At 40.2% G+C, this 15168-nt stretch overlaps 1 protein-coding gene across 20 annotated transcripts in view; it reads right to left on the bottom strand.

Moving 5' to 3' along the window:
* ABLIM1 (actin binding LIM protein 1) overlaps window positions 1-15168 on the bottom strand; it is a 188066-nt gene that overhangs the window by 1117 nt on the left and 171781 nt on the right. For 7 of the 20 annotated variants that reach the window (XM_032115907.1, XM_032115903.1, XM_032115889.1 and 4 more), the window contains 10 exons: window positions 14042-14146; window positions 11683-11730; window positions 9247-9393; window positions 7449-7540; window positions 7219-7315; window positions 5874-5935; window positions 5507-5567; window positions 4805-4812; window positions 3465-3539; window positions 665-745 (listed from right to left, as the gene is read on the bottom strand). In XM_032115907.1, coding sequence (XP_031971798.1) covers window positions 665-745; window positions 3465-3539; window positions 4805-4812; window positions 5507-5567; window positions 5874-5935; window positions 7219-7315; window positions 7449-7540; window positions 9247-9393; window positions 11683-11730; window positions 14042-14146 — 776 coding nt within the window. The remainder of the gene's footprint in view (window positions 1-664; window positions 746-3464; window positions 3540-4804; window positions 4813-5506; window positions 5568-5873; window positions 5936-7218; window positions 7316-7448; window positions 7541-9246; window positions 9394-11682; window positions 11731-14041; window positions 14147-15168) is intronic. The other 13 variants (XM_032115890.1, XM_032115895.1, XM_032115904.1 and 10 more) reach the window with 8 other exon arrangements.

Below are 15168 nucleotides of genomic sequence, written 5' to 3'. Positions count from 1 at the left end.
ACTGAATTCTGATTAGTGACCACATACCTAATAATAAAAATGGGCATAAACCCAAATTATTACCCAAATTACCCACATTTTTGTGGCTCCTCCCATTCATCTCCACAGAAGATTAACTGACTACAAACAACATAAGCGTCCCCAGCATTCCACTGGGCTGCTTAAGTCTTCCTAATCCACAAAGTTGTAAACTATATTTGTTTGTTGGCAGAGATTTAGATCCTCGTATTTTTGGATATCAGCCAGTCTAAGTCACAGGACTCATGATGAGGTAAAGAAAGTTAGACTTTTGATCCTCAAGGATGGCTGACACAGACTCTTAGCTAAGAGATGATCCAAGATCGAACAAAGTATTGCTCCATTCCAATATGGATCCTGTGAAACTTGTGCAATTTGGGGCTTTTAGCAAATCCAGCAGTATATAATGAAATGCCTGAAAACCTAAGGGGATTGTGAAAAGCTCAGTCTATGAGCAGGGAGACAGAGGTGTGGGAGATCGTTCGAGGAGATGCAGCTGCTTCCTCCCAATGTCTGGTTCACCTTTCCCTGATTAGTGCTGAGAAATCGTCCCACATTTCTCAGGACCCGCATTTCAGTGTTTCAGCTTTCACAAACAACAAACAACTTCAGCAGGAAAGAGCATTTAGGAACTTGCTTCTCTTACCTCCAGCCTGGTTCTGTCTACATCTTTTAGTATTTTATTTCGCCCTCTGTTGGTCACCATGAGTATTTCATATGGAAAAATCTGTTAACAATGTATAAAAGGGGGAAAAAGAGATATTTATATTTATATTCTAAAGCAGACAGAACAAAATGTGTCTAATTTTCATAAACACACAAATATTCATTTTCTTTTTCAAAGCAAATATCAGGGTTTTTTTTTCTTACCATTTATATGGAAGACAGGCTGATCTGGACAGAGCCAGAACTTGTTTAGCGTTGAACTGCGTTGTATTTTAAAGCCACAGTTTTTATTGTGTATATAACACATCAGCTGGCTTTGGTCAGGCAGAGTCCTTTCTAGGCAATATACTTCCTCATCCATCAATGTATAAATTTATTAAGGTAATTGCATTCGTCACTCATTGGTCTGACTAATGGTTGCCAGAGTGTGGATGGCCCTAAGGACACACAGTTAGCGAGTGGACTTCTAAAACATGAAAGTATGTGAAAAAAGCAGCATCTCTGAATAAGCAAGATATTAATTAGTGGGGGCCACTGCATTCAGTAGAATTTATCACATGACTTTCCTTGCCTTTTTAGACAGTTAAAGAATTCGAACAACTAACAGAAACAGTGCTGCTTGGAAAGGATTTTAGAAAATCTCAAAATCAGTTTCCAGAATCATCCCTGGCAAATAAAAGTCTGTTCTAAGGTTTTTTTTTCCTTGGATAGACACTTCCATGCCTGGAATGACTTAGGAGAGCTCATGTTCTGTCTGCCAGAGCGTCTCTAGAGCCCTTCTCATTGCATGTCTCTGCAGAGCAGGAAAGCAGCATTCCCAGACCCCTCATCCAAGCCCTACTGAAGTCAATGAAGTTTTTCTGAAAACTTCAGTGGTAACTGGCTCAGCCTTTACTGTCATTTATGGGTCTCGTCTTAGTTGCCCACTGGGAACACGAGTGAGACCATCAAAGCTCTCCTGGAGAGAGCTGAGCTATTATCAAGTGCTATTAATTACATTATTTCAACATCAGAAGAAGTCTGACTTAATCAACTTTTGTGCAGTACTCAGCAATTAAGTTCATTCCATTGTTAACAATTATCCCAATGAACTTTTCAAAAACATAATAAATAACATTCAGGCATCAATGAACACACCACTGAGTTTATTGTAAGTAATAATAATTTAAATAATGTATGCTTACATACCAACTGTAAGATATGATTCTTATATGAGGTTCTGACATTGTCACAATTGTACAATTAAGTCTATACTTGGAATTACACTGTTTATGTTTGATACTGGAAATGGCTACCGTAAACAGCATTATAGGAAACTAAAACGTAACTTTTCATATTTAAACAGGCAGAGTTTAAGTCAAGATCTATGGTCATAAGTACATTTTATATTTAAATATTCATAACAAGGCATGTCTCAATCTGGGCTGGCAAGATGCACAAATTCTGTCCTTTCTGGAGAACCATTTGGTAAGATTTGGTCATTCTTAGGATTATTATTTACTTTTCATGTGTTTCATGCTGACTCTGAATTGGCTTATTTTGCTTTATCAGGTTTAAGTAAGTGTTGAACCACTGACATGAATAAAAACAGTGCCAATTCACACATGCTGAGTGTCTGGCATCACCTTTTTAAATATTAACAGAAAGTGATCACATATTATCTCAGGAAATTTCCCATAAATTTTATCATTAAAATAATAATTAATAAATAATAATTAAATTTTGTCATTAATAATACTGACAGAATTTGTCACCCAAAATAGCATCCCAAATCACTGGGTACATCAACAGCAGTGGTGACTGTAAGAATTTCTATTGCACTGAAAGAGAAATTAATTGGAATAAAAAGTAGTATCTCAGGAGTCCCCAAGGTCTTATTTATATAATATATAAAACCACTTGTAACTGCACAGCGCACTGGGGTCTCAGCTTATAAAGCCAGGGTTATTGCCTTGTACAGTTTGTCTGGAGGTGACTTGGAAGCACAAGAAGTAATCTGGTTTGCAAAGTGAGCTCCTCACTTAACTGCAGGAATTCTGATCCTTGTAACTTTGGCAAAATCATGATTTCATGGAAGGTTCACCAGCAATAAGTTGTAAGATTTAAAACACAGCCCTGCTTGAATTCCCTCTACATATTATATTCATTTTTGACTCAGGTGTCTTCAGACATAGCTGTAAAAGCATTTTAATTTGTATCTTAAATTATAATTAGCAGACATTGTCTCTTTTTCCAATAAATCTCCTGAAGAGTTTCTCGTATAGGGAATTCAACATTATGGACAGGTCTCAGGTTAACAGTGCTGAGAGCTAAGGAACAGATCCAGACAGACATCTAGGTACCTTACTTCCAGTCAAAGATCCATGTATTTCCATAATTGTTACATTAAGACAGCCTCAGCAGCGTGTTGTGAGCCACAATATTCTGCAGCCCTTTTCAAACTGGGCAGATCTGAGACCTTCCCACTGAGTTTGGCCTGGTGCTTTGGCTGGTGAAAGCCTGACAGAGAACCAGCTATGGAGCACCTTCCATATCTGTCACTTTGTCCCTAGAAAGGCTTCCTTAACTCGGGAAGCACACCTGGGCTGCCCTCAGCCTGCCTGAGTACCAACACCTGCAGAACAAAGCCCAAAACAAAGGGAGAGGATTGGCACATAAGGAGCAGGGACTGAGGTGAAGTAAAGGAAAACAAGGGAACTAAGACATTTCCCATATTTTATCTGCATTTCACAGTAAAACCTTCAGTGTCTTGAAGGAAAGCGAATAACATCTGCACTTGCCTTTGGCTCCAACATGTTAGGCATAGATACTCCTCTGTCCATTCTCATTCCAGGGACATGACCATCCGGGAGGGACTGCATCGGATACAGGTATACATCAGACACAAAGGTTACACACACAGAGGGTAAAGGCACTCAAGTAGTGGTGAAGACAAAGGTGAATTTGCCCTGAGACTTCCTTCAAGCCTTAATTCTTGGTCTTACTGTACTGATCATTGCCATGGCTACTGTTCACTACACCTCTGAGGCAGGGATCCTTCAGTCCTCTCAGCCACCACAGCTCCTGTCCCTGCTAAGGCTGGTGACAGCCCTACACTGAGCTCACCAGTATCACTTTCCAGGGGCACCTGGCCACTCCAAGAGACTGCTGGGCCCTCTCCCAACCCAGTGACTAGGTAAAGTTCTTCTCTAAATCTTCCCTAGCATTAATTCAGATCCCATCCAACAGCACAGAAACAGTCTTGCACCTCTGGGCTTTCCTTCTTGTAATTTACTGTATCAGCTGAGGGATTTCTTCTTTTTTTTTTTGTCTGTACAATGAGAAATTTTTACTATGAACACAAACAGGGATAGGATAAAAAGGTGCTGTTTTGACACAGGTACTATATCTAAGGAAATAACATTTGGAGCACAATACATGGACAGTTCTGCTCCCTTCCCATAATCTTATTCTCTTTCCAATCATCATGATTTTGATATGCCATTAACAAAATTATCCAAGTAATGAAACTCTTTCTTAAATTGCCATTTCATATTGTGACTATGCTGAGGAGCCAGGCAGACTCAAACCATTGTGAAAAAACGCCTGCAAGCAGTAATTGAAGTTAAAAGGTTTGTATTTGCAAGCACACTTCTTTCTGGCTCATCTGTGATGGCAGCACTGTAGAAAACTACTGATCAGCCATCTTGTCTGGACAGCAAATTCCAGGGTGAAATTGAGGAGTTCAAAACTCCTGGTATGAGAGAAAATTGCCTCCAGAAGAGACTTTCTATGTGTCTCTGGGGACAGTACTAGAGAGGCTGGAAATAAATCCACCCCTCACGTGTCCAGAGGAGACTATTACAGATAACTCATATATGAACAGACAGTGGATTTTACAGAGCAAGTCACAGAACTGGTGTGAGCTGTCTCAACTCAGCTCTGGGGAGGTAACAAGGAGGAATCCGAGGCTGTGCCTGTTTTTTGTTGATAAGATTCTACATTGGTGATTATGCATAAACATGCAGGAAAATCAAAGCTATTGTCTTAGGAAACCCTTCCCTGTAGCAGAAACTCAGAGTTCAACAAGTAGCTGCTTTAAGTTCTGTTGTCAGTTGATTGATGAAAACCCGTACTCTACCTGGAAATCTGAAAAGCAAAAGAGAAATCTCATCAGGTTTAGAGTGTGGAGGGACAGGAATCAGTCACAATCTACCAGAGAATCCTTCTCTGTTTTCTTGTCTACCTGATTTTTCCAAAATCCCATCTGATTCTCTAAGGCCAGCAACATTTCTAATTTTGGACTTAGTTTGTAGAGTCAAGTCTCCAAGTATTGCAGACCTTTTCCTTAACTCTCCCAAGTTTCGTAACTTTCATAAATAATATTGTCAATTTTTATTTAGCAGTGACTGTTATCACATCCAGCTCAAAGTCATAATGAAGATCATGAGCAGCAATGGGGATTAGAGGGCATGATCTCCCTTTCTTCACTGTGGCACATTCTTTCAGACTGCACAGTGAATGGTCATTTTCAGAGAAAGGAAACACTGTCACAGAAGGTCTTATTCCTGATAATATACACATTACTTGCTTTCCATTTGATCCAGTGCTAAAGCAGTCCCTTGGCATAAACAAGGATTAGTTCCACATGGCAGATTTAGCAAAATAAACCCAACATTTTTAGCAGGTATTTGAAATGTTTTGAGTTTATTGAGGAGAAAATTAAAAAGTACTGAGCAAATACAAAGTAATCACATCCACAGCCTTAATATAAAACAGCAGAAATGATCAAACATCATAACATTTTTACATTTATAGACTATAAAAGGCTCCTCATCCTTACCTCTTACAGCACCACTCACATCTCCATAACTGTTGTACTGACCAAAATCCGTAGAGACCGGCTGTAACAGGAAAAGAGGGACAGCACATAAATTCACACTTCATGACTTTACAAGCAGGTTGGTACATGGGGAGAAATAAATTGCTTTAATTTTTTAATTTCCCCCTCAATTTTACAACATTTCTTGCATTGCTTTCTTGCCTTTTTAGCAAAGTAGTTTGTGGGAGGGGAAAATAGGTTTGGTCTGGGTTCAGGTGGTTTTATAAGAAACATTTATCAAACTGAAAATCCAATACAGTTGATATGGAAATAAATACCATGGATAATTAAAGCCACCTTTCACTTCTCAAAATCACCATCTTCTTACCCTGTGAAGTCCATTTTTTCCATACCCAGGGAGAGAAGAGGTTTTGGAGGCTGAAGCATGTGCTGTTGAATGAGGAAGGGAAAATATTTTACTCAAAAAATCCCATGGAAACTAAAAACCTGAACACTTGAGGAATCACCTAGTACAAAATACACAGTTAAAAGAGCCAGGCATATACACAACTAACTGAGACACACTGACTTCAAGAAACTCAGTCCCAAACTCAACAGAAACTTCCACACATTCTGTAAATTACAAACAGCTTTCTCGTGCCATGGTGGCAGGCCATTAATAAGGGACACTGATTTTTCTAGGCTCAAAATCAAGGTGGTCTCCACTGGATTTAAAAAAAAAGCTCATTGATCAGCCATGACATCAGATTTGGGAAAGACACCCCAGATTCCAAAAGGCAGTTGATGACTGCACTGATCATCCTTGCAAAGAGGGATGGACACATCTCAAATAAAGTTCTCCAACCTGCTACAAGGTTAATAAAAAAATCATAAGCTCTGAGTTGAGCAGGTAGACTCTCACCCCATAAAAATTACAGACAGTGAGGGAGAGCCACAGGAATCCTCTCCAAGGCCATCAAGGCAACACACTTATAAAACAGGGAACACAAGGAAATCTTAGTTTGCTTGGCAGCTGCTCCAGTGGATGACTCCAGAGAGACCCATCTTGTCCCTTCTTGGCTCAAAGTACAGCTTCTGTGTTACAATGGCTGCTGAATGAACAGAGTGAAATAAAACCCCCAAACCGTTCTCTGGACATGTGAGAAGGCCACAGCTGTACATCAAAATGTGCAATGAGGCAAAGAATCTAAGTCACCAATTAACCAAAGTTAACTTTTGTGCTTTTGCTCTGGAACAAAATACAATCAAAATGTCAGCCCAGATCAAAACACTGGCTGTGTTTGGAATATGTAGCCCCATTGGTCAATACTGCTGAATTTCTTTCCCTAGGAGAAGAGGCTAAACAGGGATAGGAACCACCATTTTAAGCAAAATGTGTTGTTGTAATTTAATAACCCAGCCTATTAGCATGTGTGTGATGTCATAGTTGAACACTTCACCCCACTCCTCATCCATATTAAAACAGCTCTCTCCTCAAAATTGCCTGAAAATCGTCAGCCTTGTATTTCTTCTAATTTAAGAACAACCACAACAGTCCTCCCTTCACCAAAACCAGGTGACGAATTAGGCCACTCTTTCAGGGCAGATCACCACATACAGACATATCCAGCAGTCTTCCCAGCTGTCTCTCTTCTGAGACACTGCTTGATATGTGTATTCGTGGAGTTTACTATTCATTGTTCATGATTAGCTTTATTGTCTCCATGAATTACCTGGAGAATCGTAACGACTGGCAGAAAGGGCTGACCTACCGCGACTCTCCTTTTCCATCTCTTCCTTCAGTATTAACTGTCCCAGACCAGAGTTGAGCTACAAATGGGAATTAAAAATCATATCAATAAAACAAAGCTGACCAAGACAGTGGTAGAAATTGCTTACAGAAAGCAAAGGGGCACTTTTTGGATGGTGTTCAGAAACAGCATGAGGACAAGCTTATAACCACCTTCATGAGCTGCTCCTCCTGCAGCTGTCGGCGTCTCTGTAGCTCCTCATCATCTTCCTCCCTTCCACTTGATCTGCGTCTCATGTCAGCTCCTGCTTCCACAAAACCACAGCACAGAGAGAGCTTTGGGCATCAGTTCAACTGCAGCTCAAAGATCTCAATGCTAGTTCAAAGTACTGGTCAGTTTTATTTGCTGAATAAACAAAGCAACATTTTCCCACAAACTCAAAAGACTTTTTCATAACTCCCTCTTAATAAAACTCACTTGGGTAGCCTACCCTATGGTTATCAGGCTTGTTATAAACTAAACAAGAACTTAAACTGCACATGAGTTCCAAAACAAGCAGCTGTCCTGCATACAAAAGCCGGGATTCCATGTAATAGGGAAAGGAGTTCATGTTGCTGGTTCTGGAAACATGGGGTTTAATAACACCAGCAGTTGGATCACAGCTGAAAACCTAAAGTCTGATTTACATTTACACTTTTATCTAGACCCAGAGAAGCAAATCTGAATTAACATTTCAAATGGAAAATTAAACTACATTTGTCTCCTAAATGAACGCTCGTATTTGGAATAAACAAGGCATTGGCTTAGTCTAAAATGACATAAACTAATTTAATCCACTGGATAAAGCTAAAATAAATTAAGGCACAGGTGTTGTACATTTTAGTTCTTTAGTTTTATTGAATAATTTTTTTTTTTAAATATTCTTAAGAAATAACCCAGTCTGGATGCCAGGACAATTCCATGAATACACAGGATGTGCTATTCCTGCAAGCATTTAGACAGCAGTTTTATTTTTTTCTGCACAGGGCTTTATCTGATATAGTTATTTACCAACCCTGTGCTAGACAAACTCAGTGTTTAAAGTATGTGCACATTTCAAGTATGTAGATGAGAGAGCTTCAAGTATGTTGATGTTATCCCTGTGACTCAGGGACTCTACATGTTTGTCAGGTTGCAATCCCAATTAAAGGACATTTTCCAAAAATTGCTGCTGAATGTGCAGCCCCTTCAATTGGTTTCTGAGTTCTCCCACCCTGTGTCTCCTCTCCCAGAACTTCTGTGAAGATCCCACTGTTAGGAAAGCCATACATTCCCTCACAGAGACCTGAAACAAGCAACACCTCAGTGCTTCAGACATGACTTCAGGAATGAACCGGGCTAGATAGCTTATTTTATGCTATAGGGGTCAATAAAAAAAATAACAGAGGAAAAAAATACAAAGAAAAAAAAATTTAATTGATGATGCACATGGATTAAAGAAAAGAAAATAAGATATGTGTAGTGCTAAAACACAGAAGAAAACTACAAAGTCTGTAGAAACAGTAACTCTGAAAATCAGGAATTATTTAGTCTGTTAATAGCTCCAATTCAGTTGTTGCTTCTTGCCATGAAATTAGTCATGTGGTTGGAGACAATCATATTTTCTGTGCAATTTTTGCTATTACTTTAGGACTAAAAGATTAAATAGAATAACTGAAAGAAGTCAGGCTTGTGTGACACACCACACTTTTTAAGCTACCGCACTAGAGTTCAAAAAATTTGCTTATGGGTTAATATCTGTGTGATCAATCCCAAAGTCCTTTAGCAAAACCCCTTATTCTCAGTGCAATTCAATAGTTTTAGATTCAGACACTCAGTGGTCTCATCAGGAGAACTGCACTTGATGGTGAGCATCTGGACACCACCTTTGTGGACACCACCTTTCCTACACGTTTTTCCAGCTGCACTGTTCATGTCCTTGGGCACCGGTACCTTTCGAGCCGCAGAGTTGAATGGTTTGTGTTTGCATACCTACGGCAGCCAGGGAGGGAGGGCCTGGCCAGTGGTCAGTCTCAATCTTTGGTATCTCGTTGGGTGCTGGTGCATGAGCTGCTGGGAACTTGGAGGACTTGATGATATCCTCGGAGGACTTGCTCTGTGCTGCCAAGGCAGCTGCATCTAGATGGCAATCAGGGAACTTAGCTATGTAATAATCTGGAGCAGTACAAAGGTCAGCCCTAAACTGGCAAAATTTTATACTTTACAAGAAGTTAGTTTTCAAAAGCAAACATTTTCATGTTTTGCTTTTTCAATTGCAGTTTGAAGGAAAGCAATGCCTTTCTCTTGCCAATAGGCTGGAATCAAACCTTCCTCTCCTCCCGCAACCCCACTCCAAAATAACCCCAAATCAGCTTTGGATTTTACTAGGGTTTCACGGTGTAAGAATGATTAGGCAAGAGTAAGAAAATGCAGCCTAACAGTATTTGCCAATATCTCCTAAGGACAGCTGATTATTTATGAAGATGAACTCATATTTATGTACTACTATGTTTTCCTTCTAGGGCAAGAAAATAAATAATTTAGAATAACAGTACAAATTCTAACACTACTGATGCTAATTATTTCTTATTTTATCTGTGAAAAGCTGCAAAACAAAGAAGAAAAGAAACCTGAAACAAATATGTTTAACTAGGGGATTTTTTTCATGCTGCATGCCCTTGCTTGGAGCATGCAGTAGTAGAAAAAACAGACTTGAACTTATTAATAAATACTAAACTCCATTAAGATCACCTCTGCAGGGCAAGGCACTTGCAAAGCAATGAACCTCACCAATAAAATAGCTCAGTAGTGGTGCTTCCACTTAAATTCCATTTTAAGCCAAAGCCTTGTAAAAGCATGTGAGGTTGTGCATTATGGCTTTCTCTTCTCGACATTAAAAAAAGAAAAAAAAAAAAATCTGATAGGATTCAGTCTACATTAAACCCAGCCTTAACTACCTCTGAGCTGGAAAACATTAGTTCAAATCACCTTTGCTATATGAGACTATGGTATTAGAAGCAAGGGTTCTGGACCCTTCTTTCCTTTTCTCTTTTTTTTTTTTACACAGAAAGATATCTTTTAACAAAGTGATGCACTGTGTTGCTCATCCAACATGTTCCAGGTAGTTAAGCAACATCAGTGTTAGATATCATTGGGAATTCTGAGCATTTGGTAATTGGAAAACTCTAAGCATAATTGCAGGCATGGAGGAAGCTGGTCAGAGTTTACGAAAGCATGACTTCAAACAGTACTTACGTATTAGAATTGGTGATGTCAGTGGTTAAACATTCACATGTTAATGGAAGGTGAGGAGATACATTAAAACCATAAAAATAAACAGAAACAATGTTAAGACTTTTTCCAAAATGAGCATATGGCTTGAAACTTAAAAAAGACAGAGGGAAAACCCTGATGTGATACTGAAGCAGTGTAATTTGCAGCGCTCACTCCTGACTACAGAATGGACTTGTGTGCTTTCCTGCTCATCCCAGCTCAATGGCTCTCAGCCAACTGTTCATGTAAGCCCTGTAGTGCTGCTGATTTGCTACTTAACCCTAAACACATTCCACTGGATAAAACATCTGGAAAGGGATGCAAGTTCAGTCTATAAATAGTGGAGTAATCTGTCTTTCACCAAGGTAAATAAAAAACATCTCCTATGCACAGCTTTCTGTTCACAGCAGGAGGGAAGTGAACACACTCCTTTACAATGCAGCCTTCCCCGTGGGATTACAGACAGGCAAGGCCATGGGCTCCTGCCATCACTGTCATTTCAGACTTGCTATAACAACACCAACACCAAAAAGCTTAGAGCACTAACACTGCTGTCCAACTCAGAACCCAAACACCAGGAAAAACAAGTACAGCAAACTACCTGAGCTGTATCATAGGGTTGAGAGTCAAATTAGCCCTCTCAGTGATAAGTCACCTACAGTATCTTCACTAATTAAAGATTCTTATTTAAAGCCACAGGTACATGTGGAATTCCAGTCTGATTATAACATCTCCATCTTTGCTGTTGAAATAAATTATTGTACTGTGTCTGTTTAAAATAAGGATATTTCACGAAGTCCCTGTCAGAGATCAGTCTACTGTTAATCCACTTTAACATGACCAGTACCTATACTCTTAAAATATAGACTTAAAGAAGAGAAATGCTGGAAGGTATCATAATGCAAACAGCAAAATCTCAGATAATGGCAATTTTGCCATTAATATCCACATGGCAAGATTAAGCCCTATAATCCAAACACAACAACATGCTTTAAAACATAATCACTTTCCAGGACATGCAATTACAGCCACTTCAAGCTTGGACTACTGAATTTTTAGGCTTACAAAGTAAAAATTGAATGCTTTTCACTAATTGTACACCTTTTAATTCAGTTGACACTCCAATGTTGAAATAAAAAGGGAAAGGTCATTTACCGTGTTGTTTGTAGATGGGCGGTTTCCTGTAAATGTTGACACCTTGATCTGTGATATTAAGAAACAGAAAAAAGGGGATGTGAAAACTGCTTCAGTTTTAGATAAAGATAACTCCACCACCAAAGCAATAGACAGACCAAATCAAGGATATAGCACAAGAAAAAGCCAGAAAGCTATTTCTAGTATTATACAAAACCAGATTATTTAAAGAAAAGAAAACATAAGAACAAGTGAAAAGTCAAAGACGTGTGGTATGAAGTCCTTTGGAGCTGATTCTGTAACATGTGGATGCACCAACTCATGAACCATTAATTTTTAAGTGGGATAAAAGAGAGGAAATGTAAGCAGGCAAGACATTTCAATGGTGAAGATACAAGCCATTTGGGGAAAACCACCCCAAATGACTTCTGGAGAAAACTGTGCTTCAGTCAGAACAGCTCAATTTTCTTTCCAGCTGACTGGCTGGATGGAACAGAGGAGAATGCATCGAGCCTACAATTCACTTCAAAACCCAGAGAACAACATAGACACCTAGGACACTGCTTTCAACAGGCAACAACAGCCACACTTCAGTGAGTCAAAGGGATTCTTTATGCAGTGTTCACTGATATGCTACTAATTCTCAAACCACAAGGACAGTTTTTCTTTCTTTTTTTGGTCATTTTTTTATGCAAGGCTCACCATATTGCATATTACCTAAGTAAATCAGAATAAAAACACTCCCCAGAACTCGAATGCAGTAAATCTACAGCATGTCTAAGTGATACCATATTTTTACAAATAATAATCTAAGACAGGAACCATTTTGTTCTAAACTACCTTCCCACCCCAGCCAACACTTCGTGTATTCGGCACAGCTACAAATACAAAAGCTAATCCAAAATCAGCACTACAGTGCAAAAATGTGCCAAAATCTTATTAGAAGAGCAAATTGAGCTGCAGGGAGCTAGAAAATTAATGACAGAAACCCATTTTGCTACTTTATTCTGCCTGAAAAAAGTTTTCAGTTACATTAGAATGAAAGATGAAAAGGAATTTCAGAAACACATGCACTGTATCACAGATCCAATTAAAGTGCTACAGGACAACTTTGCCTTTGGCGTGAAGGAAAGCTAAACCTAAAAACCTACTGAAACAGAGGCAAATCGTACCCTGCAGAACCCTACATCCTTACATAAACAGGCAAACTCAGTGCACACAAAGACACTGTGGTCTTTCATTCCTGTGTGTGATTTGTTATGGCCACTTGACCAGCAAACAGGCATGAACATTACAAGGGTAGTCATGCAGTCCTCTTGCGCACATGGACACCAGAAAGCTCCAGGGAGAATGGGAGCACAGCTCCTTCTGTGGCTGCACCATGCCAGCTGGAGAGGAGAGCTCCCCCACCATGCTCCAGGTCATTTCTCATAGCTATTCATGCAATTAGGCTTGAGTTTAGGCGAGGCACCGAGAGCCAGGTGAGCTTAAGCAGTTAAAGAGCTGACCTCAGCCAAGCCAGGTCACCCTGAAGGAAAGGGGGTGTGCACAAAATGTTTATCTGCCAGATTTGAGGAGACCAGGAAGGGCAGTAACCTCTTGCACTGTGGAGGAACACTAGGCTGAAGGGAATCTGAAAATAACTGGATAGAACAAGGCTTTCAGCTAGTGCTGAAGCAGCCAGATGCATGTCCAAACCCTAGGGACACACAGCTCATCCCATCAAAATTCAAGACACATGGGCTTCTCAGATGCTGGAACAACTGTGCAGCTGACTTCAAAACAGAAACTGCCCTCTACAGAAAGGACATCCTAAGGCACACATGTTCTTGTGGATCTGCAGATCTCTCTGAGGACACCAAGCCATTGCACAAAACAAGAAACAAGCTCATATGCTTTAAAAAGAAAGGAACACTAAACTAGAATTGTTGGGTTCAAGACTGAAACAAGTCACAACAATCTGAATGAACAACACATGTAATGGCTCACTGGCCATTACATCACTCAACCTCTTTTCTGCATGTGAATCAAAACCAACTCCTCTAAAATTAGCAGAGCTACGCTGGTGCTCAGCTGGTGCAACTGGGAGAAAAACCAAGCCCTACATAGCTCATATACAGCTCACAGACCATCAACCGACCCTGCAAAATGAAGCAGTCTTACAGTGAAACACCTGACCAAGAGAATAGGTAAAAATCACAATGAACCCCCACGTTCTTAAGGCACTACTCCTCTCAGCGAGCCCAGAAGCAGTTCCAAACCCTGAGGGTGCAACCCATGGTAAACGGTGTGAAACGATGGAGACAAGACAGGAGTTACATTAAAGGCTACATTCTACACTGTGACAGGACAGTGAGACACACACAGTGCCAGCTCCTACCTGGAACATGGAAATGTTTAGGGGCCTGAGCGTAAGTTGGAGTGAGAGGGCGACTGTCAGGCCGATAGGGGACAGGGGAGTTCCGACCGCTGGACGGCTCATTGCCTCCAATGAAAGAATGGAGAAAACAAAATGAGAAGAGGGACAGCAATTAAAAAAAAAAAAAGCAAGCCCAATCAAACCCAAACAAAACTGGTGGAATCAAAATCTCCAGGGAGAAAAGAAGTTGAACCAAAATATAAATACAAACAATGAGGAGGACTGGTAGTAGCCCTGGTGACTTTTTTCCCCCCTGCTATTCCTGCAGAGACAAAAATTCATGTTCAGGCTGGAGTTGAGGTTTGAGCAGCTCAGACTCATTCTGACGGCATGCAGGCAGGAGCTGTGTGTTCGTAGCTGGTGATTAGATGGGCAGTATAGAAAAGAAGAATGGAAGGTTACTTGGCAATGATGTTTTAGTATGGAGATTGATATTTGTAAGTAAAAGGCACCAACACGGAGCAGAGTAGTTGATATGCAAACCCAAAGCAGATAGAAGCAGATGCTGGCAGTTACTACAGTTCACTAAACCAAAAGTGTACAGAAACCAGAAACAGAAAACAGCTGTTAGGTCACTTGGCCCATATCAAGAGGCATAACTGTTCCTTACACACTCTTTCATTGGTTTAGGAAAATTCTGATATGGCAAAATAATTTGTAAAGCAGTGCAGCCCATCAGGCGGCTGCACCCACATTATTCGTGCCGCTCCAAATCTCTGTCAATGCCAAATTTGGCTCTGATGACAATACTTCACTGCCGATTTAGCAAATCTGAATCTAATACCTAAAACCCTTAGTTCTAGTTTGCACACACAGTTTGTTCTATTTGTAGGATTACTCTTGGTGGGACTAGCCCTTTGCCTCCTGACAATGCTCCACAGCAATCCAACGGCCCTGAAAGTTCCTGTGTCTTGTCAGGGAGAGAGGGCTGCTGCACAGCCCTTGGTGGATCCCCAAGAATCAACATTTAACAGCCAGATATCCATTCACATGTCTGTGTGTGTACCTTAAAGGAATGCAGCTGCCTCTTTTATTGTACCATTCTTCACACTAGAGCAAACTCCCACAAGGCAAAACCATCCACACAT

The sequence above is a fragment of the Corvus moneduloides genome, chromosome 8, assembly GCF_009650955.1.
Source record: "Corvus moneduloides isolate bCorMon1 chromosome 8, bCorMon1.pri, whole genome shotgun sequence".
Classification (NCBI taxonomy): Eukaryota; Metazoa; Chordata; class Aves; order Passeriformes; family Corvidae; genus Corvus; species Corvus moneduloides.
Note: the sequence above shows the minus strand (reverse complement) of the source record. Positions and strands in the feature narration are given on the sequence as shown.